At 37.9% G+C, this 24,214-nt stretch overlaps 1 protein-coding gene and 1 pseudogene across 2 annotated transcripts in view; one reads left to right on the top strand and one right to left on the bottom strand.

Annotated features, from left to right (window-relative positions):
• The window catches only part of YME1L1 (YME1 like 1 ATPase), a 30,877-nt gene extending 6,679 nt beyond the window's left edge, over positions 1 to 24,198 (bottom strand). The window contains exons 1-12 of one of the 2 annotated variants that reach the window (XM_040248438.1): positions 23,219 to 24,198; positions 16,222 to 16,353; positions 9,614 to 9,776; positions 9,058 to 9,156; positions 8,729 to 8,838; positions 7,128 to 7,278; positions 6,644 to 6,727; positions 5,296 to 5,378; positions 3,088 to 3,178; positions 2,228 to 2,380; positions 1,526 to 1,658; positions 708 to 770 (exon numbers count right to left, since the gene is read on the bottom strand). In XM_040248438.1, the coding sequence (XP_040104372.1) occupies positions 708 to 770; positions 1,526 to 1,658; positions 2,228 to 2,380; positions 3,088 to 3,178; positions 5,296 to 5,378; positions 6,644 to 6,727; positions 7,128 to 7,278; positions 8,729 to 8,838; positions 9,058 to 9,156; positions 9,614 to 9,776; positions 16,222 to 16,353; positions 23,219 to 23,251 (1,295 nt within the window). In that variant the 5' untranslated portion in view covers positions 23,252 to 24,198. The remainder of the gene's footprint in view (positions 1 to 707; positions 771 to 1,525; positions 1,659 to 2,227; positions 2,381 to 3,087; positions 3,179 to 5,295; positions 5,379 to 6,643; positions 6,728 to 7,127; positions 7,279 to 8,728; positions 8,839 to 9,057; positions 9,157 to 9,613; positions 9,777 to 16,221; positions 16,354 to 23,218) is intronic. The other variant, XM_040248439.1, reaches the window with a different exon arrangement.
• On the top strand, positions 20,078 to 20,586 carry LOC120869415 (annotated as a pseudogene).
• Positions 24,199 to 24,214: the final 16 nt, after the last annotated feature.

Raw genomic sequence — 24,214 nt, 5'->3', positions numbered from 1 at the left:
ATTTCAATAACTGGAAGGCTAAAACAAAGGTTCATATAGATAAATGTGTACATCAGGATAGTATACAACCCTTCAGAGACAAAGACAAGCAAGTCTGTCGGTAAAGGAACAAATAATTCTATAGCAACCTATTATGTGAGCCACACGTCCATCTTACTGCTGTATTATAAAACATTAAACTAGACTCTTAAGCAAGAACCAACTATTAGATCAAATGAAAGTATGAATAACTTAAACAGTAAAATCAACAAAAACCTTAACTAAAGTAAATTTTACTTTTAAAAATGTGCTGTCTACCACCCACCCTCAAAAGCTCTGTGATGTTTAAGTCATAAAAAGATTCTTTTAGTAGCTTTACTGAGATACAATTCTCACATCATAGAATTTGAAGTGGACAATCCAGTGGATGTTAATAGATTCAGAGTTGTCTAACCGTCACAATAATTTTAGAGAATATTGATCCCTTCCCCCACTTTCTCCAGCCAAAAGAAACCCCAAGTCTACTGGCAGTTATTTCCCTCCTGTTTGCCCAACCTCTGGCAACTGCTAAATTACTTTCCATTGCTATGGATCTGCTTATTCTGAAAATTTCATATAAAAGGAATCATATAATATATAATGCTTTTTGATGGGTATTCTTCACTTAGCATAATGTTTTTAAAGTTCATCTCTGTTCTAGAATATATCACAAAAATTTTAATACTTACTTATCTAATGCCTCTGGGAAATTTGTGGCACCTATGATGATAACTCCTTCATTGGGTTTAAAACTATTAAGGAAAAAAAGTATCTTTTCACTGAAAGTTAAAACAGCACACACACAGAAATGTTCTACACAACTGTTTATCTTCAATCTTATTAACAGCAAAGAAAAGGGATTGTCTTTCTAATGCCCCAAATAGTAAGACATCACTAACTGCTTTTTAAAAGGGCAGTGCACTTCAATAAAACTTGTTAACAATACATCACAAAATCATCTGTGGTTTCACAGTAAATTTTCTACTTAGGAAGAGATAACCTGACACAAAAAGCTTGAGTTCCTGACTAATTTTTTGAAAAATTATTTTCAAGTTTACCAACTCCAATTATTTACTCTTAAACTTTCAGAATGTCTTATATGACGTTAAGAAACTTCTCTGCTTCATTCAAAGCAAGTCCACCTCTTACTTTTTACATTATGGAAACTGATGCAAGCTTTTGATCTACAGCAATACTCAGAGCTAGTCACAAACAGTGCAGGAATGAGGGTATTCTCCTTGCACATCTCCAAAGAGATGATGACTTTCAGCTAGAATCACTGCTTTTCTGTCATACTACAGTAAATGAAAATTTTACTTTTCAATTTAAGAGTAGTTAATACATCAATTATCAATGATCCCATTAGTAAAACAATACAATAGTCAAAATAGCTTGTCTTTACTCCTTGCAGATAGGATATTCTGTTGCCTATTAACTTAAAATTTTTCCTATCTCTAAAATGCTACTAAATACACCACCAAATTCTCAAGACAGAAGATTCAATTACCCATCCATTTCAGCCAGAAGTTGATTTATAGTCTGCCGTGAATATGGATGCATTGGAGATTCAATTCGCTTCCCACCAACAGAATCCAATTCATCAATAAATATAACACAAGGGGCATTTGCTTTTGCTTCTCCTAAAGACAGAAAAGATTCAAGTAAGTTTAATAAAATCAACACCTTTAAAATAAAATTGTATAAATATTTAACAACCTATAAGATAATTAAAAAGCCAATAAAAGACACTCATTAGGGAGCAAATACATAAAAGGTCTTTCTTAACTGCTTTAAAGATTAGTCTCAAATGAAAAAAAAATTATAACACTGAGTATTCATTCTTCCTAGTCATACAAACCATATACAGTCAGATTTGAGGCAAATAATTTTAAAATATATACTACAGAATAAGGTGAAAACAAAACATACCAAAAAAAAAAAAACCCAAAACAAACGAAACCACAGGTTTTCAACAGACCCCAGCCTCATCCAGCAACCTAGTGATTCCACAAACTCTTCTGACTAATTGGAAAGAAAAGTAATAGTTTTATTTTAGCCCCCACACTAAGTTACCTGAGATTAGCATCCTACAATGGCTATTTCAGCCAACTATCAAATCAGAAACAAGAAGCAAAGACAGAGTTTAAGAAACCCTCTTTTCCTAACATTAAGACAAATTATTACTATATGAAAGATCCTCTAGACCTACTAAAAAGATTTCTTATACGGCTGGCTCCCACACCCACAAACATCTCATCAAATTCTGATCCAGAAGCATAATAAAAAGGAACATCAGCTTCTCCAGCAACAGCTCGGGCAAGAAGTGTCTTTCCTGTTCCCGGTGGTCCAACTAAAAGAATTCCTAAAGGAAAAAAATAAACAAGAATGGTTCAAATTAAAAAATAAAAACACAACCTGATAAGAACTTAAAACAAATAATTATGAATTAATAAAGACAGTGCTGTGGTTGAAGGCACACCAATGATCAATATTTTCAAACATAGTCAAACATATTTGTCTCTATAAATGATTCACTTCAGGACCTGCTTCATAACTAATTTTCCTGTATTATTTAAATACTATTTACACATTGGGATAAATATCTGAATCTGACTTTGGATTAGATAACAGTTTTGGATCTATGTTAAATTTCCTGATTTTAATAACTGTACTGAAATTGTAATAAAGAGAATATCCTTAATTCTCAGGCAACACATGATGAGGTATTTAGGGGCAAAAGAGCATGACATCTATAATTTACTTGCAAATGGTTTTTTAAAAATGTAAAGAAAATCAATTAACAAAGAGAACAAAATGTTAAAAAAATTTTTGAGCCTGAGTTAAAACCATGGAGGGAATTCTTTGTACTATTTATTGTTGCAAGTTTGAAATAACAAACTTTTAGATTATCAAAGAAAAAAGATAACAAAATAGTATGTTCAGAATGAGCACTTGTAAAATAGCAACTAAGAATTACTAATAAACTTTCATCAGGTAAATCTGATAAAAGTTAAATTAGTGATATATTACAGTGTTTTGTCAAGTCATGGGAAAGCGAAGATACCTTACCTTTTGGAAGTTTACCTCCAAGAACAGTAAATTTTTGTGGATTTTTCAAAAATTCAACAACTTCCTGTAATTCCTGTTTAGCTTCCTCCACCTGAAGTGATACAATTTACCAAATAATTTAAAATATTACCTTACCAAGACACACCCTCTTTGAATATTGTAAATTTAACCTGATATTAATTTGGCTTTTTGTTTCAGTGAAAGTATACAAAAAGGCCCCTTTAGAAATACTCACATAAAGGGTTTTCTCCTGACCCTCAGTACCAGATACCTGAAATCTCCTTACATATCCCAACAAAACCCCTTTCCAATTGCTTCCTTTGGTTAAAAAAAAAAAAAAAAACAAAACAACCCTGCTACATTCAAAATTCTAGTTAAATGTCTCAGTGGCATTTAATATAGAGTTGCCTAATAAGTTTCAAATCTAAAACTTTTTTTGACCTGGTTATAAGCTTCAAGGGCAAACTATCTGGACTTATTATATATTGATGATAAGTGAGTCTGTGTTTAAGTTATAACATTAATTTGTGGCTAGTTATGAAGTCATTTTTATTATAAGGAATTACTACTAGAATATAAACAATTTAGTTCCTAACAAATGCCAAAGGACAATGACTAAAATTAAGCTATAGTGTACTGCTTTATAAATAGTTGTGGTAAGAAAAATTTTAAAGATTTAATTCCCCAAATATAATATCTTACAGAATTGAGATCCCTAGCAGAAAAAAAATCCAATCTGGCCAACAAAAATTGCAATCAGAATATTAGATCATCTTTAAAACACTGATAAGGATTAAGAAAGCCATCTATTAGAAACAGTGAGCAATTTGCCTAGTCAGCATATAAGCAGAAGTCACAAATGCAAATTCGTAGTGGCAAAATGGTACCAATAAATGAGTGAAGAAGGCCAGATGTAGAACAGCACTGGTGGAAATGTGCTGAACTGGAAAGCAACAGTCCCTTTAAAGACAACCACAACATGGTTCTGCCAAAGAATACAACCTGGTGTTCCAGAATTCGATTTTCAACAAACACTGGAAATCTTTTCATGGGTGCAACTTCAATTTAAAAATGTTGGCTACCAGTGTAAATGAAGAATACCTTTTACGTATGTATACTTTCACGTATTTATTTTAAATTACCCTCACATAATAATATATTTATAGCCAACCTACAACCTCATATCACACAACTTTTAATAACTCAGTGAGAAAACTCATTTACATTGGGCAGTGATAAAAAAGTACTTGGGAAGGGGTGAACAGAAAACATATTGATGGGCCAAAGTCCCACAAGACTTACCCCTCCCCGCCTCCCACACACCCTCAGATGTCAATCCTGCATCTAGGTTGTCATCTGTGCTTCTGCCAATTGGCTATAAATTGGAGATTCCCAGAATCCCTCCTTGGGTTTAATCTGGTAGAGCAGCTCATAGAACCCAGGAAACCAGGTTAGGTACTATTGGCTTATTATGAAAGGATATACCCCAGAACAGCCAGAAGGAAGAGAGAGGTAGATAAGGGATACAGGAAGGGGTACAGGCCCTCCATGTCCTCTCTGAAAATGCTACTCTCCTCACGCCTCTATGTGTTCACTAACTAAAAACTCCTCCAATCCCCGACCTGTTGGCATTTCAATGGGAGTGTACTCACATAGGCATAATCAATTATTAACTCCTTTCCAGCCCCTCTCCCCTCTCTGGAGAACAGAGAGTAGAGGTGGAAGTTCCAAGATTCTAACCACAGCTTGACATTTCTGGTGACCAGCCCCGATCCAGGAGCCCACTCATAGCCACCTCATTAGAACAAAAGACACTGGGACTTTCTTGGCGGTCCAGTGGATAGGACTCCACGTATCCACAGCTGTGGGCCTGGGTTCAATCCCTCGTTGGGAAGCTAAGATCCCATAAGGTACAAGTTGTGTAGTCAAGGGGACAAGGAAAGAAAAGAACAAAAGACACTGCCATCACCCAAGACATTCCAAGGGACTCAGAAGCCCTGTGTCAGGAACTGGTGTCAAAGACCAAACAGTAGAACAACAGATACTCCCAGTGCTCTTATCCTCTGAGAAATGACAAGTGTTTTAAGAGCTGTGTGCCAAGAACTGGAGGCACAGACCATATATGTATTTTTTATTATTTCAACCTTTCTAATAAAAAATACAATTACACTAATGTTTGAAGAGACCAAGGTAAACTTTTTAACTTACTCCTTTAACATGTTCAAAGGTAACATTTTTCATCTGCACAGGATCTACAGCTGAATCAAGCCCCGTTGTTGTCCGGAAGCGGACTAAAGGAACAAGAAAAAATGCTTACATATTTGATAGATTCATAAAATTCTAACTACCTTATTTTTCAGATGCAAGAAAGTCCAGAAAAATTAAATGTCTAAGATCACAATGGGAGGAGTAGGAATTAGGTCTTCTGGATTTTGAGACAATGTTCAAGGTATGAATGATTCTCACTAAAATGACATCTTTGCCTTTCCAATTTAAACTAAGAATTTTCCTCCTCTCCTTATATCCAATAATAAAAACGTAAACCAATGGTTCTCAAGCTCTATTGTGTGCAATTAAGAAACACAAAAGAATAATCTACCACCCTGCTGATACCACCTATCAATCCATACACTAGTTCCTTTTTTTAGAAAAAATAATTTAAAAAAAAAAACAGAGAGAGACAAGAGAAAGCAGATCTATATATAAAAAAGGCTATTCCTGGATGTTAAAAGCTCATCTCAGGTTTGATAACTTTTAAAATAACTGGGACTACATTAAGTTCTAGGAATAATTTCTGATCTAGGTCAATCAATGTTCTTTTTTTTCTCTCTCAAGGTAATCATCATAAAGAAAGGGGAAAAGACTGTATAAACACTGAATGACAGCTAGAAAAATCAATTGGATCCACTTAAATCTGACATTATTATTTCATTTTAGACTGGCAAACTGAGAAAACCTGGGGCTCTAAAGTAATTTTCTGTGTGTCAATTTTAAATACATTGAATATATTACTGTGCCTTTGAAACAGATGACTATTTTCACTCTGAATTGCTATTATAAAATTCTTCTGCATGTTCTTAGAATTTTATCATTGGTTAAGTATCATTTCCTAAAAATCTGGGGAATTAATCACGTCTAGAAGTAAATTTAAAATTATTACTCTAAAATAATCCTTGGAACTTTAAAAAATATTTTATATCGTTAAAAAAGTACAATTGAATTATACAGTGTCTGAAGGAATTTTTCTTATAATCCATAAGACAATGCAAATATAGTAATTCCTCTGATGAGGTGGATGATACATAATCTTAAGAGATTAAAATTTTTCTATCTCAATGCAAAAAACAATCTCAAAGTAACCCAATCTGATAAGTCTCAAATTTGGATTAAAGACCTAGACCCTGGAATTATAAACATAAATGTTTTCTTATCTCTAAGTCTTAAACTAAGGAAAAGAAATGAGTATATAAAAGATTTTTTAAGTCAAATATAAAATACATTTTAATATATAAATAAAAAATATAAAAAATAAAAGTCAAATATAAAGAGTCTCTACCAGATAAAAATGGGTTCTTTAAGAGTCCATAAATGCCAACTACCAGCAGAATAAAAACAATCAGGCGAGTTCTTCTTAAAGAATCTGGAGGAAAAAGAAAAAAGCCTTAAATAAAATGTTATCAATGAGAAATGACAGCTCAATGAAATGCAAACATGAGGTTACTGGTGGTAATCACATTTCACAGCACATAGTTCTGGAGCCTGGTATATTTTGCATAATCTTCAAGATCACCTTTTAGCACGTGTTATCAAAAATTTCACAAAGCCTCTTGTACTTCTATCACTGATTTAGGTTCACTTCAGACAGCGAAAGGGCCAGGATATATTCTCTTTCCACACAGCTTAAGATACAAACATAAGGAAATGTAACCAATAAAAAGTTGTATAATTGTTAGAAAAATTATTATAATCACTTAGAGGCAAGACTATGATTTCCTTTCAGATATTCCTCTCCAGATATGGATGGTGCCTAATCAACTTACCATTGGTTTTTTGTGTTAGCGCTTGAGCTTTCAGGAAACCTTCTGCAAAACCAGTTTTAAATGCATCTTGGTGAGCTTCAGGTATGTTTTTGGTTTTCATGAGTTTATCCAAACTCTCAACGTCTGATCCTCTGTCCCGCAAAAGAAACCCCTAAATACACAAACAACACATCATATAGGTAATATTCCCCCCAAACATAACAACTAATCACAAAAAAATTCATTAAAATTCTACAATTTAAAATTTTTATTGTCAATGTGAAGAATTAAGACTCAACAATAAATAGCCAATGATTAGGAAACTAACACTGGCCCATATACTCCTAGCAGTTAGTGACTATAAACTATGTAAATCTCTAACTCTACTGAATAACCGGTCACAAGCTGACTTAGGGTTTGACAGCTTACAACAGGTCACACTCCTTTATTCCTGCTGGAAGAAAAACCTCACTCATTCACTAAATGTTTACTTAGCACCTTTCATATGTTAATACTTGACCATGTATAAGTTCTGAAGATGTAAATACCAATGATCGGAATATTTTCAGTCTACTGCAAAGAGATACACAAATAACTAAGTTTTTTAAGTTATTTTGATATTACATTAGAGGAACTAGGTATGGTGGTAAAACAAATGCTGTCTAAGAAGTCAGGAAAAACCTTACAGAGGATGGGATAACTAAACCACAGAAACACAGGGCATAAACAATTTGACAGTGCCATGAAAGGAAGAAGGGGACGACCGAGGATGAGATGGCTGCTGGCATCACTGACTCAATGGACGCGAGTCTGAGTGAACTCCGGGAGATGGTGATGGACAGGGAGGCCTGGCGTGCTGCGGTTCATGGGGTCGCAAAGAGTCGGACACGACTGAGCGACTGAACTGAACTGAACTGATGAAACAACAGCCTCTAGTACTCAAGAGCAATAAGCAGTCTTGTTTGACAGGACTTTAAAACACCAAGAGAGGAGAGGATAGAGGGAGAGAGGAGGTGGTACACTCAAAGATGAGAACAGAAAAATGTTAGGCAGAATGCCAAGTGATGAAATGCCTTATGTACCATGGCAGAAATCTGACAATAAAACAGAGGAATACAACCATTACACTATTACATTTTAGACAGTCCAGCAGATGGCAGTCTGGAGACTGGACTAAAGCTAGCAAAAGTGAAGGCAGGGAGACTAAATAATCATCGTCTGTCTATGCAGTGGACCTGGGGATGAAGACAGATTTAAGAAATATTTAAGAGGTTGGATCAATAGGATTTTAGTAATTATGGATGCAGGAAGTGAGAGAAGATGGACAAATTATAGTTAACCACAATGTTTCTAGCCTGGATGGATGCTACTTCTTAACATAAGAATACATAAGCAGGTGTAGATTGACAGAGGAAAAAACAAAGGAAGATGTCTAACAGGCAGTGGAAAAATAAGCTTGGAATCCAGAAATGTTGTAGATATAATGATTGCATAGAATATTAATCCATTATCCTAAATGAAAAGATGAAAGAAAATCAACTAGCCAAAAATATACATCCGATTTGAACATTCTTTCTGAAAAGTACTGCTTTTTCAAACAACAACAAAAAAGGTCTAATTACCTTCACAAATGATGGCGCTGTGTGCTGGGTTTCTGCTAATCTTTCAGAGGTGGACTGCAGACGTCGTGTCCTTGATTTCAACGTTTTAAAACCCCGAGACTGTATGAAAACTGAATGAAACAGTATCACATTCAGTTTTCATTTTAAATTTTCACAAGGAAAATGTCTAAGAACCAAAACTTTGACACTAGTTATTTCCAAATATTCTGCAGATTCTACTGTGAGCTACAAATCAATGTTTCTAATCATTAATATCACTAAGAAAGACAAATCAGAATATATTAAACAAATCTATTTTTTTCAAAATAAATATAGTTGTTGCTTCATACCTGGCCAGTACTGAAGATCTGAACAAATTCTTTTAAGAGTTCTTGAATGTTGTCTGTACAAGCAAGAGGAACGTAAAGTACTAAACATATCTAGGCAACCTGGAAAGAAATTGTAAAAACTAAACTTTCTAATTGTCAAACAGTCAAATCATGAAATACAACAAATGATTTTACCAAATAGTAGAAAAACCAAACCAAGTTATTTGCAAGAGACAATTTCAAAACTAGTCTACAATGTGATGAAACATTGGAAACCAGAAGTATGTTAATAAGTAACATGAAAGTCTAAGTGGCTCAGTCATGTCCAATTCTTTGCGACTCCATAGACTGTAGCCCTCCAGGCTCCTGTCCATGGAATTCTCTAGGCAAGAATACTGCAGTGGGTTGCCATTCCCTTCTCCAGGGGATCTTCCTGACCCACGGATCACACCCGCACTGCAAGTGGATTCTTTACCATCTAAGCCACCAGGGAAACCCCCTAACCTTGTTATCTATTAAATTATCAACAGTACTAAAATGGCTTACTTTCATTGAAACATAAACTATATTAACTTACCATATTTATTTTCAAAGAAGGACTGTGCAGATACATGAGATGTATGCCAATGGGAAGAAACATTTTTGTCCTTATAAAATCCAGGAAGTAGACTGTCTACCAGTTGATCAATCTGTCCAACTTTTAATTCAGATAATCCAAGGTCCCTTAAGTTAAGTACAGGCTGTAAAAGATTGAGTCAACCATGTAAGCATTATTATTTTCTAACTTTTTATTGACATATAGTTGATTTACAATGTCTCCGTTGTTGTTTAGTCGCTAAGTCATGTCCCACTCTTTGTGACCCCATCAACTGTAGCCTACTAGGCTCCTCTGTCCACGGGACGTTCCAGGCCAGAGTACAGGAGTGGGTTGCCATTTCCTTCTCCAGGGGACCTTTCTGACCCAGGGATCAAACCCACGTCTTTTCAGTTATATATATACACACTCATGTGTTATATACACACATAAACACACACATATGTGAAGTGTGTGTGCTCAGTTGTGTCTGACTATCACCCCATGGGACTGCCCAGGCAAGAATACTAGAGTGGGTTGACATTTCCTTCTCTGGGGCTCTTCCTGACACAGAGATCAAACCCACATCAGCTACATCTCCTACACTGGCAGGGGGAGTCCTTACCACTAGCACCACCTGGGAAGCCATATATATATATACATATATATATATATAATTTTCTACTATATATAGAATTATATATATATATATATATGTATGTATATATATAATTTCTACCATAAGTTACTACAAAACATTATATAGTAGGTCCTTGTTCTTTAGCTCAGGTAAGCATAATCACATCAAGCTGTTTAACTTAAAGAGTACTTATTAAATAAAACAAGTGAATTTTTAAAATCTAACAAATGTATTGATTCCCTTTTCCTTCAAATATTTAAAAAATAAATTGGTATGCATATTTTTCTAGTTCTAGCTTTACCGAGGTCAACCATGTGAGATTTGACAAAGCTTTAAAAAAAAAAATCATATTCCCAATAGTATTAGCAGTCCATGGAGCTTTAATGACCATGAACAAAAGCCCATTCAATAAACAATTGCTGAGATTCTTATTTGAACCAAAAGGTTCTATAAATTACCCATATCTACCTCCTAGTAAGGAGAGACATTGAACAAAGCAAAAGATGTATGAAAACCAGTCAAGAGAATACATTCACCTTAAAACAGTTCTGAAATAACTAGAAATTAAATAGGAGTGAGCTATTTTCTTGTTCAAATGAGCAGACAAGGAGCCACTAAGGACAAGTAACAATTTAAAGTCCCAACAGCTAAAACTTCAAGTAAGAGAAGTAAAACTAAACAAAACAAGTAAAATATCAACTTCTTATGACTGAGGTAGTCAGATCCCTGGATTACATAGCTCTGGATTGATGTTCAGGTGCTAGTCAATTATAAGCTTTGTAACAAGTCCTTCACATTCTTAGAATTCCTTTCCTCATTAGGAAAATGATTATAAAATCAGTTCAGTTCAGTCGCTCAGTCGTGTCCGACTCCTTGTGACCCCATGAATCGCAGCACGCCAGGCCTCCCTGTCCATCACCATCTCCCGGAGTTCACTCAGACTCACGTCCATCGAGTCAGTGATGCCATCCAGCCATCTCATCCTTGGTCGTCCCCTTCTCCTCCCGCCTCCAATCCCTCCCAGCATCAGAATCTTTTCCAATGAGTCAACTCTTCGCATGAGGTGGCCAAAGTACTGGAGTTTCAGCTTCAGCATCATTCCCTCCAAAGAAATCCCAGGACTGATCTCCTTCAGAGTGGACTGGTTGGATCTCCCTGCAGTCCAAGGGACTCTCAAGAGTCTTCTCCACCACCACAGTTCAAAAGCATCAATTCTTCGGTGCTCAGCCTTCTTCACAGTCCAGCTCTCACATCTTTACAAGACCACAGGAAAAACCATAGCCTTGACCAGACGGACCTTTGTTGGCAAAGTAATGTCTCTGCTTTTGAATATACTATCTAGGTTGGTCATAACTTTTCTTCCAAGGAGTAAGCATCTTTTAATTTCATGGCTGCAATCACCATCTGCAGAGATTTTGGAGCCCAAAAATATAAAGTCTGACACTGTTTCCCCATCTATTTCCCATGAAGTGATGGGACCAAATGCCATGATCTTCGTTTTCTGAATGTTGAGCTTTAAGCCAACTTTTTCACTCTCCACTTTCACTTTCATCAAGAGGCTTTTTAGTTCCTCTTCACTTTCTGCCATAAGGGTGGTGTCATCTGCACACCTGAAGTTATTGATATTTCTGCCAGCAATCTTGATTCCAGCTTGTGTTTCTTCCAGCCCAGAGTTTCTCATGATGTACTCTGCATAGAAGTTAAATAAGCAGGGTGACAATATACAGCCTTGACGTACTCCTTTTCCTATTTGGAACCAGTCTGTTGTTCCATGTCCAGTTCTAACTGTTGCTTCCTGACCTGCATACCCTGATTATTTCACAATAGGATAGTATGGATCAATGGATGAGATCATGCCTTGACCATCTACATAGCCTAATATATACAGTAAGACAGTTAAAGTCAGAATGAAATATTTAGTAAGTGCTTTTTAAGATAATAAAAACTGTACAATATAAGGCACATTATTATAATGGAACCAGAAGGACTACAATATTTAAAAGCTATAAAGATATTTTATCTTCTAAATTAGTGAAACCAAAAAGTCTATTTATAATACAAAAAGAAACGCAGATTTTTAACTAAGAAGAGTATTCACCTTACTTATTGGGTATCAGGTCCTAGGAACACAAAGAGAAATAAAGTAATAGGAGTATGATAATTACCATACTACATGGTAACTGCTCTTATAGAGGTTTTTTTTTTTTTTAAGTGGTAACAGAACACAGAACAACCAATTTCCTAAGTCAGGTAAGGTTTCCCAGAATTAACACTTAATTCACAAATGATGGGGAAACTTTGGGGAAGAAACCTCAGGGAAGAGGACAAACAAAAAGTCATCAGAGGGCCTGGAATGTTTGAGATGCAGTCAAGTTCAGTGACTGAAGAAAGCACTAGAAAGAAGGGCTATGGCCAAATTGTGAGGAGCTGTGTTTGAATTTAATTCTATACCTAATATCATTAGTTTTGTTTTAGAGGAAGAAGACAGAAGATAAAGATGGTAAGCTGGAGAAAAGAAGGCTGATATAACAAGAGAAAAAAGGCATGAACCTGAACTGAGCCCTAAGAGGGATGCAAATACCAAGTGGCAGACAACAGACATTTGAAGAAACCGGTGAAGTACAGGATTATGAGGGAGGGGGGTTCTGGACAGATGTGCTGGTTATCGATCTGCTGTCTCTCAGCTCCTCTTGGTCCTCTCTCTGGGTCCCTTTAAATAGTCTTCCTTTGTTGGCTAGAACATTAAGTTGTCAGTAGAGGGCACTGGAGAGACTTCGTAGGAGGAGTTTCTGTTCCTGGTTCAGGCCATGCATTATGGTCACTCAACAGGCTCCTGGGTGCAACACCCATGGTTTCTCCAGCATCTGGCTCCTGTGTGCACAGCTGCCAACAGTACTTGGCAGCTTTCCCACAAACAGCTTCTCCTGGTACCCAGGTGGCAGATTTCCATCAGGTTCAGCTTGCACAGCACCAGCAACTTCTATGCCATTTAGTGAGCCAAGGCCATACCCTCTCCAACAACCTCAGAACCTCAGCCCAAGGGTGGAGAAGTCTTCGTGGGTAGCTCAATCCTGGGAGTATTAGCTGCTCCTTGAATCTGCAAGTCCTATATATTTCGAGTTCTCCTTACTCATTACTAGCCAATCCCTAGTTATGCCAATCCCCTGTAAGACCAATATTTTTAAAATATTCAACTAAAAACATTTATTCTGTATATTAAACTTGCACTGTTCAAATGACTATGTGGGCTACCTCCCTTGGTTGGACCCAGACTGACAAAGAGGTGCTAAAACCACTGTTAAGATCAAATACACTGGAATCTGAAGAAGTAGTTCAATTTTATTTGAGGTCCTTGAAGTCTGTCCAGAGGGTATTTTAATAAGTCACCAGATGACTATTTTAAAACTTTAGAGATACTTTATAGAGCTGAAGGTAGATTTGGGAGTTATCAGCATATAGAAATATATAAACATTAAGATAGATAATCTGGGAGACTGTGGAGAATGAAAATTAGATTACAGGTAAATGCATCCACTATTTAAAAGGCTGGCAATAAAAAGAAGTCCAGCAAAACAGAAAGAGGGGAAAAAAAATCAATGCAGTAACACTCAATTTCTGAGTACTTTGAAAACAGTGGATATTCTTAAGGAAAAGTTGAAAAAGTTGCAGATTTTTTAAAATGCCTGTATTTACTGCTAAGGAAATCAACAAAATACACCAAGCCTATAAAATGGTAAAAGTAGTAGCCAAACTACAATGGGAGATGGTATAAATAAAAGCAACAATTAAGTTCAGAATACTACTTTTTTCTTAACTCTGAAAGCAAAAGGCACAGAAGTCAGACAGCTTGGAAGGAAGTTAAAAACAAAGTTTCTTTGCTTGTATTGTGAAGAGGATGTTTGGATGAGTAAGACTTGATGAAAGCAAAGGCATCGCAGAACAAAGGAGGTGAGAGTAGAGATGAGGAAGGATGCTTAAGAAAAATGGAAATGTTTGTGAAAAAATAACAAGCAGTCATCAATGATAAACCACAGGACTAATGAGGGTAAACCAGAGGATAAGACACCAATTCTGTATCTGAAACCATCAGTCTTAAGCTCAACTTTGGCTTCTAGAATTTAGTTACTTTTTAAGCTAAAATATACTTCACCACTGATCTAGCCATTTCACTTAATGAAACAGTCAAGTATTTCATACCATGGAAAGTACAAGTAGTGTTGTTTATAGCAGAAAAAATTGGAAACAGCACCCAACAACACACCATAAAATGAACAGTCTGAAGTCATAAAAACTAATGTATGGTATAACAAGTTCATAAGACTATTAAATGATGAAGGAAAAATCTTAATCTGCATATACAGATGATCCAACGATTATAAAATATAAAAGTACAAGGGAGAAAAGGAGAAGTAGGATCATAGATTAATTTCTCCCACTTACATAATATTTTCCAAAATTTCTGAAATGAATATAATAATGCTGCATGTAGCAATTTTGACACATGCAGTCATATCATTAGGAAAGCTCTCTTAGACTGTAACTGAGAAGGGTGTCAAAAGACAAGAATGGACCACCTATAGAAAGACGCTAGTATAAAAGGAAAACATAAAGACAAATTTTTCTCCTACATAAAACTGTATTTCAAGACTTAGCTCACAACCATCCCCTCATCCCACTCCCACCAAAAGCAAATATGGAAACAGTGTCAGATTTCATTTTCTTGAGCTCCAAAATCAATGCAGATGGTGACTGCAGCCACAAAATTAAAAGACGCTTGCTCCTTGGAAGAATAGCTATGTCAAACCTAGACAGTGTTAGGAAAAGCAGAGAAATCACTTTGCCAACAAAGGTCCGTCTAGTCAAAGCGATGGTTTTTCCGGTAGTCATGTATGGATGTGAGAGTTGGACCATAATGAAGGCTGAGCACCGAATAATTGATGCTTTCAAACTGTGGTGCTGGAGAAGACCTCTTGAGAGTCCCTTGGACAGCAAGGAGATCAAACTAGTCAATCCTAAAGGAAATCAATCCTGAGTATTCATTGGAAGGATTGATGCTGAAGCTGAAGCTCCAATACTTTGGCCACCCGATGCAAAGAATTGGCTCACTGGAAGAGACCCTGATGCTGGGAAAAAGAGAGGGTAAGAGAAGGGGGCAACAGAGGATGAGGTGGTTGGATGGCATCACTGACTCAATGGACATGAGACAGTGATGGACAGAGAAGTCTGGCTTGCTGCAGTTCATCGGTTTGCATAGAGTTGGACATGAATTAGCAACTGAACAACATATACTGTCCTCTGCCACAGTCCCTCAAATGAGGACTAAGGATATAAGCCGTTTACAGGCTAAAGAGGCTTCTGTGAAACTTAGCCACATATTATAGTGTTTACTATGAAAAACGTATTCTGAGCTATAAGCAACTATCTTAGTAACAAGTCTTGTAAACACAAGTTCCTAGATTGGCAATTTGCTATATACCAGACCACGATGATTTTACAAATCTCTGAATACTCAAAGCAGTTTCATAGCTAATAGATTTCATTTTCAGGTATCTGTGTTTCAACTGTTCAATTGCCCTGAAAGTTTCTATAAGGCAGCATATAATAACTTCTTGCTCTTCTGTCTTCCCTGAGACTTGGGCAGTTGTGGAGTTAACTGCAGGATTCCTGCTACCACTGAAGCAATACAAAAGAATACTTAAACAGTATCACACAAGTAGTAACATAGGAAGTGAATACGAATACACTGCCACACAAAATTTTTTATAAGATAAATGTTAAAAATAGGACAAAGTAATATTCTACACATACAACAAAGCCAAAATTAGATGTCTTTAATCCTACAACAGAGATTAAGCTGAAGACAGAAATCACCCTGCTACAAATGCCTAAACATAGAAAGTTATTTCAGGCATGTTTACAATGTACTGAACCAAAAAAAGCTTTCTCACACATCCAGGGTAAAAACTCTTACCTCATTGGTGGGGGCCTCATGCTCAGACACTGCATCTCGATGCTGGTTTTGAGAAATGGATGCACTGACAGAAACGGGTGTCTTTTTCGGTGAATGGAAGGCATTGATGAGATGACTCAGAGGAACTGTAACCTAAAAAAAGACAAAAGCTAAAAATCAGCAGTGCTTTTTAGAATAAAAACAGCAAAAAAAAAAAAAAACAAACTTTTTATTGTCAGAACTGGGGATTGTACAAAGTTAAACATACATTGTTTATCAAAACTATACATTAAAGATTGTAAATACTCAGATTATTGCTGGTCGAAAACTACTAACTTTCAGGATAGTATTGGGGGTATATACAGCAAAAGTAAGGCAAAGAAAGGCAATACACCAAAGAAAGGCAATGCCAAAGAATGCTCAAACTACTGCACAATTGCACTCATCTCACACGCTAGTAAAGTAATGCTCAAAATTCTCCAAGCCAGGCTTCAGCAACACGTGAACCGTGAAGTTCCAGATGGTCAAGCTGGTTTTAGAAAAGGCAGAGGAACCAGAGATCAAATTGCCAACATCCGCTGGATCATCGAAAAAGCAAGATAGTTCCAGAAAAACATCTATTTCTGCTTTATTGACTATGCCAAAGACTTTGACTGTGTAGATCACAATAAACTGTGGAAAATTCTGAAAGAGATGGGAATACCAGACCACCTGACCTGCCTCTTGAGAAACCTATATGTAGGTCAGGAAGCAACAGTTAGAACTGGACATGGAACAACAGACTGGTTCCAAATAGGAAAAGGAGTACGTCAAGGCTATATATTGTCACCCTGCTTATTTAACTTGTATGCAGAGTACATCATGAGAAATGCTGGACTGGAAGAAACACAAGCTGGAATCAAGATTGCTGGCAGAATTATCAATAACCTCAGATATGCAGATGACACCACCCTTATGGCAGAAAGTGAAGAGGAACTAAAAGGCCTCTTGATGAAAGTGAAAGAGGAGAGTGAAAACGTTGGCTTAAAGCTCAACATTCAGAAAACGAAGATCATGGCATCTGGTCCCATCACTTCATGGGAAACAGATGGGGAAACAGTGGAAACAGTGTCAGACTTTATTTTGAGGGGCTCCAAATCCCTGCAGATGGTGACTGCAGCCATGAAATTTAAGGACGCTTACTCTTTAGAAGAAAAGTTATGACCAACCTAGATAGCATATTGAAAAGCAGAGACATTACTTTGCCAACAAAGGTCTGTCTAGTCAAGACAATGGTTTTTCCAGTGGTCATGTATGGATGTGAGAGTTGGACTGTGAAGAAGGCTGATCACCGAAGAATTGATGCTTTTGAACTGTGGTGTTGGAGAAGACTCTTGAGAGTCCCTTGGACTGCAAGGAGATCCAACTAGTCCATTCTGAAGGAGATCAGTCCTGGGATTTCTTTGGAGGGAATGATGCTGAAGCTGAAACTCCAGTACTTTGGCCACCTCATGCGAAGAGTTGACTCATTGGAAAAGATTCTGATGCTGGGAGGGATTGGGGGCAGGAGGAGAAGGGGACGACAGAGGATGAGATGGCTGGATGGCATCACAGACTTGATGGACGTGAGTCTGAGTGAACTCCGGGAGATGGTGATAGACAGGGAGGCCTGGCGTGCTACGATTCATGGGGTCACAAAGAGTCGGACACGACTGAGCGACTGAACTGAACAGCAAAAGTACTAAAAACACACATATATTTCATTGTTGTAGCAACCTAACTCTGAGGGATTCATTCCAAGGAAATAATCTGGTAAGTAATAATCTATGCTTGCACATGCCTAGATGATAATTTTCATCAAAATATTTTAAAATTTATAGAAAGCTAGAAATGTCCAAGAATAGGGGAGTGGCTAAACAATACTACAAAATGAAATATCTCACAGACATGAAACGAGCAAGCATATATCCAGAATTTTTTAATTTTCAACTTCCCTACTACACCATCCCACCCTATTCTGAGCCACCATCATCTCTAAGTAGATTTTTTTTTTGGTACGTGGATTTTTAAAAAGCAACCTAACTTCTCCCTGAATCACCTCTATTAAAGCCAGTCAGATCTCATCACTCCTCCGCTCAAAACTCTCCAGTGGCTTTTCTCACAATAAAAGTTGACGTCCTAACAACGATGACTCCCTGGCTCTTTCTCACTTCTGTGGGCTGGTCCACCATCAAGTTCCCCTTCATGCTCTCTGCTCTGGCCCCCCCGGCCCCTGTGCTGTTCCTGGAGCACGCCTGGCAGGCCCTCACTAACGGATTCTGCGCTGCTGTGTACCCCCACCTCTCCCAGTAGTCACAAAGTTTGCTCTCATGCTTCCTGAAGTACTTAACTCAAAAGCAACCTTTTCATGTGTCTGTTCCCTGGCCAGCCTACTAAACAACCCTCATCTAAGAAATATTCCTTACTACCTTCCTCTGCTCTTTCTTCTTGACATTTATGTTATCTAACACACTTTATATATTTACTTGTTTATCTATATATTGTTTACCAGAAACCTCAACCTAAGTCCCCTTATTAGCATAAATCCAGGTGGGTGATCCAAACAGGGGCTTTAAGAATAAAAACACACCTATCACACAGGAAATTTCAAGGGCTTCAAGAGCTTTGTGCCAAGAACTGGGAACAAAGACTAAATATTTTTATTTATTATACCACATTCTCCCACTGGAACATAAGTTTCATGTCACAGGGGATTTTTTTCCTGTATTTTAATATTTTTCTCTTTTGTTTATACATTAATTTACAATGTTTTTACATAATACTTACACACCTTAGATTTTATTTTTCTTTCTCTATTTCATTCAATACTGTATCCCAGTGCAACAATAAATAATGTACACAGTAGTTGCTAAATAAACATTTGTTGAGAAAATGAATAAACTAAACGGGCTCTTACTATGACACGTTTTATACTATATGCTTTACTTAACTATCTCATTTAATCCTCATAAGAGACAAACACGTTAGTTACTTCTATTTAGCTGATGAAGAGAGCAAGAAATTAGATTCAATATCATGTTCCAAGTCATTCAGCAAGAAAGTATATTATAGGAACGATTCTAACCCAGATAATCTGACTTCAGGTTCCACTTAAAGATTTTTCATCCCACGGTTACTGATGCAGAAGTAAAATCATAATATTGTTATATGAAAAAAGCAAGCTATAAAACTTTATTTAACTTTTTTTTTTAAATTATGCATACAGAACTTTCCTGGTGGTCCAGTGGTTTGATCCCTGGTCTGGGAAGATTCCACAAGCCACAAGGCAACTAAACCAGTATGCCACAACTACTGAGCCCAAACGCTTGAGTCCGTGTTCCTCAACAAGGGAAGCCCTCGCTTGCTCCAAGTAAAGAAAGCCCAAGCACAGCAATAAAGACCCAGTGCAGCCATGAATAAATGAATAGTATGCACACACATATTTGTATAGAGTTAAAGGGATGAAAGAAGTTATTCTAAAATGCAGTCTCTTGGAGTGATGGAATTATGGGTGATCTTTATTTTCTGGTATTTTTCTTTTCAGCATTTTTGGCAATGAGTGTGTATTATTTTTAAGAGTCAGAAAGAAATGATAAGCTCTTTTAAAGCTGCAGGAATCAAATTAAGATACATGTTTTCTGCCTGTAACTTTAAAAAGTTTTATTTTAATTACTTATATTTCTTCTCATTCAGTAAAGAATTTAAATTGCTGTTTCCCTAGGTCCTCTGGAACAATCCATCTGGTCCCACCTATTATCTGCTTCCCTGGACCTTTAGGCTTGTCTTGGCTCATCTGAAGACCAGGCAGTTGATAAATCCTGAGGCTCGCTGCTCAGACTGGCTGGGGTAGAATGTAAGAATGGGGCAAGTGTCCGGACTGCTCTCCTGGACACTGAGCAGAGTCCTGGAGCTCTCAGACCTCTCTGAGTGGGGAGCTGCCCAGCAACCCCGCATCATGGAAGAGAAAAGAGCTAGAAGTTTATGACCTGATTCAAACTCTCCGGGACACAGAGAAGCCCAATACTTCAGAAGAAATGGAAGTGGTAACAGAAAGTTGTGTGGAGGTTCAGGAGATAAATGAAGACGACTATTTGGTCATTATAAGGTTCACACCAACAGTGAGCCACCTCATGGCTCTTCAGCAACTCTTATTGGGCTGTGCTTAAGAGTAAAACTTCAACAGTGTTTACCATTTAAATATATGTTGGAAATCTAAATTTCTGAAGGAACCCACTCAACAGAGGAAGTTATGAATAAGCAGATAAATGACAAAGAGCTAGTGACGGCTGCAATGGAAGAAACCCAGCTTAATGGGAAATCATGAAACAGTGTGTCCTTGCACCTAAGAGCTGTTTTAAGAGCCACTAAACAGTAATCATTTGATACATTTGTTTAAACTCTTTGTAAAATGTAGAAGATTCATGTTTAATACATAGCTGATTTGTACCTCAGAGCATTTTTTTAAAGGATGATTTCCAAGCAAGACTTAATTATAAGGTAGTACCTAAGTCTGTTCAGTGTCCAACAATCTCAGGATTTGTAACACTTAAATGATCAGACAGAAAAATATTTTTTAGTTATTATGTGTAAGATGAGTTGCTACTTTTCTGATCCCTATTATGATACACCTGCTTTTCATGTCAAATATTTACTATGCCCAAATGTATTAAATCTAAATCACACTGTAAAATAAATAAAATAGACATGATTCTTGTTAAAAAAAAAAAAAAAAAGAAGAATTTAAATTCCTGGTCTGATCTCTTCTCAATGAAAAACTTGACCCTCTGTCATACAATTTAAATTCAACTGTATTAAACCAATTAAGCAACCAGCAAATACAAATTGTGTTCTGGGCTTCCCTGGAGGTGCAGTGGAAGAACCCACCTGCCAATGCAGGAGAGGCATTCTGATGCAGGTTTGATCCCTTAGTCAGGAAGATCTCCTGGAAAAGGAAATGGCAACCCACTCCAGTATTCTTGCTTGAAAAATCCCATGGACGGGGAATTTGGCGGGCTACAGCCCACGGGGTTGCAAAAGAATCAGACGTGACTGAGTGACTAAACAACATTACTATCTTGCACAGTATAAAATGCATAAGAGTCCTACGGGGCCCAGTTAGGACTGCCTATAGCACATACCGCTCCTTCACTATCTCTACCAACATCACACACCACTAACTCCACTTAGCAATGGTAACTTCTCCTAATATGGGATCTGCTTGATACCATGGGCTTCCCCCGTGGCTCAGTGGTGAAGAATCCGCCTGCAATGCAGGAGACGCAGGAGTCACTGGTTCGATTACTAGGCTGGGAAGATTCCCCGGCGGAGGGCATGTCAACCCACTCCCAGATTCATGCCTGGAGAATCCTAAGGAGCCTGGCCAGCTACAGTCCATGGGGTCGCAGAGTCAGACATGACTGAAGCAACTTAGTATGAATGCACACTTGATACCAACTTCCTGCAGGTTCCAAAAGGTTTCATATTCAGCAGACCAAGTCAAATTTTTTTTTCAAATGATTGGCAGGACTCCACCAGACCCTAGTAACACCTTCTTGCAGCCAGCTGATCAAACCAGAAACATTTTTCCATCATCTCTGATGAAATTCTATTCTTTTTTCAAAATAAATCTCATACCCTCCTTTTCATAAACACTGTCACCCCTTAGCAGTGCATTAGCCCCTCTCTGGATTACTGCAATAACATCCTTATCTGAAAACACCTCCACTCTTGTTCTTCCACATTCTCCACAGAGCAAGAAGCCAGTATTACTCTGTAATAGACTGTAATGTAAATCTGATCATGTCACTCCTTAACATGTTTAAAAGAATTCAGTGGTTTCCAACAAATTGCAAATGAAATTCAAAGTCCCGTGTTATAACTCCCTGTATGATATGTCAAGTCCTCTTTCCAACCTCCTTTCTGTCATTGGCCCTTTAATCACCAACCAGGCTCTAGCCACACTGGCCTTATTTTTGTTCCTCCAATCAGCTAGGCTTGTCACGATCTCAGAACCTCCAGATGTTCTGTCTACCTGTTCCTGTCTATTCACGTGGCAAACTCCTACTCATGTTTTATTTCACAGCATCATTAAAGTTCCATATTTTCTTTGTCCACCTAGTACATTACTGAAGCCCTATAAATAAACTACCACTTTTTTTTAACCCAACGAGTACTAGCAAAACATAAACGAGTGGAGGTTACACAAAGGGGCATAATTATAATCTTAAACCAAGAAAAACTAAAGAATGTCACAGGTTTTTTGAAAACTAAATGTATACACGAACTGTTTATTTGCAAAACTGTGAAGAACTCTCAAAAAAAAAGTTACCATCAAAAATGATTTTTAAATGAACTAAGAACAAAACAGTCACAGGTGATAACTCCTGAGAGAATTAAAAATAAAACCCCTGGAATCTTTTTTCTCTGCTCTTTTGCTTCATAAACGGAAAGATGACGAGGAGGCTGAATCAAAATTTTAACTGCAAGTAATAACTTAAATTGTATGTATTAGTTATTGTTGATTTAAAAAAAAAGAGAAAGCATTCATAGAAGCTTGCAAATTTCTTCGCATGTCTGGGTTAAATGCCATTTAAAAAAGAGATAGAGTCTGGGTTAAGAGAATCAGTCTTTGAAGAGGCGGAAAGACAGAAAAGAAACATCACTTGCTCCCTCTACAGCTATGGTAGACTTTCTTCCTACCCACTCCCCAAACCCCACCCCAGAAATGCTTAGCACTAAACAGTGCCAAATGGATTTTCCAGCAAAAATTCCACGCAATCAAATCGGTAAGCCAAGATCTCCATCACGCTCGTACTATACTTAGGCTTCTTCGTCAGCCTTTTACTCAGAGTCGCCCGATCTTTTCTCAACACCAGGACTCCAACTGGAATAAACGCTTTCCTCCTACGACCCCTTAAGGGAAACTGCTTCCAAGAAACGCAAATGGCAAACAGCCCGGAGTAGGGCTGGGACAGAAAAAGAAACTGGATGCCGGACCCACCTGGGGCTGCACAGTGCTTGACAGAGAAAACATCTTCTCCAGGCTGTCAGCGACCTCACCCGCCTGCCAAAACTGTCCCTCTTCTCCGGTCCGGCGGGGAGGCGCTGAGCCCTCTTTTCCCCGTCTTTTCTCTCTCCGCGCTCTCACCCTTCCTAGAAGCTGAAAATGGCCTCCCCAGCCTACAGCTGCTGCAACGACAGGCAACCCGCCCCGGAAGGCAAGGCGCTAACGCACCAGTACTTCCGGGGCAGGTGAGGTCGCCACCCTGGGCAGCGGACGCCCCGAAATAGTTCACTTTCACATTAAATAATACACGTTCCGGAGCCCCAAGGCTTTCTGGCTGTCGTTTTCTTTTTAAAGGGGAACGGCATCCACCCCGTTAAATCTTCCTCCAGCTTTCTTATCAATACTTCCGACATATTCTCCTGTTGTGACTGGGCCTTGAGCCATAATACGCTCTTTTGCAACAATTTAGTGCTCTTTATCTTCCCCACAATAAATAAATAACTTCCTGTTCCAGATAGGCAAGTTACACCCAGTTAAAATATCAAACTACAGGACCAGGCATGCGCTTCCTGCTCTCCACATGCGCTTCCAGTTTCTCCACATTCTATGATTTCACTGGTCACGGATTCACTGACCAGACCGAACTGGTTTACATTTCTCCCGCGGGTGAGAGGCCCCAAAGGAGTCTGGTGTTTGTTTTTTAAGTGGGGTAAGGGCAGGCCCCACCAGCCTCCTTTGGAGATCGGGATAAAAACTCTTCAAGTCCCGTTATTCAAATTACAGCCCCCAAAGTCCCTTTCCCCATCGGCCAAACACTGTCGTGCCGTCCCATCAGTGCGAATGAGGCAAACCAGCCGCCGTCAACCTGGGGCACCCTGTGGTAGGTTCAAGAAATTCCCGGAAGCCCCGCCTTCACGTCCATCGGCTTCTGCGTCGACAAAACGCAGGTGACGGAGGCGGAGATGCGCATGGATGGGCGTGGCGTGGGCT

Source organism: Oryx dammah, unplaced genomic scaffold (genome assembly GCF_014754425.2).
Source record: "Oryx dammah isolate SB20612 unplaced genomic scaffold, SCBI_Odam_1.1 HiC_scaffold_10, whole genome shotgun sequence".
NCBI lineage: Eukaryota > Metazoa > Chordata > Mammalia > Artiodactyla > Bovidae > Oryx > Oryx dammah.
The sequence above is the reverse complement of the archived record's forward strand: the minus strand, read 5'-3'. Positions and strand labels throughout refer to the sequence as shown.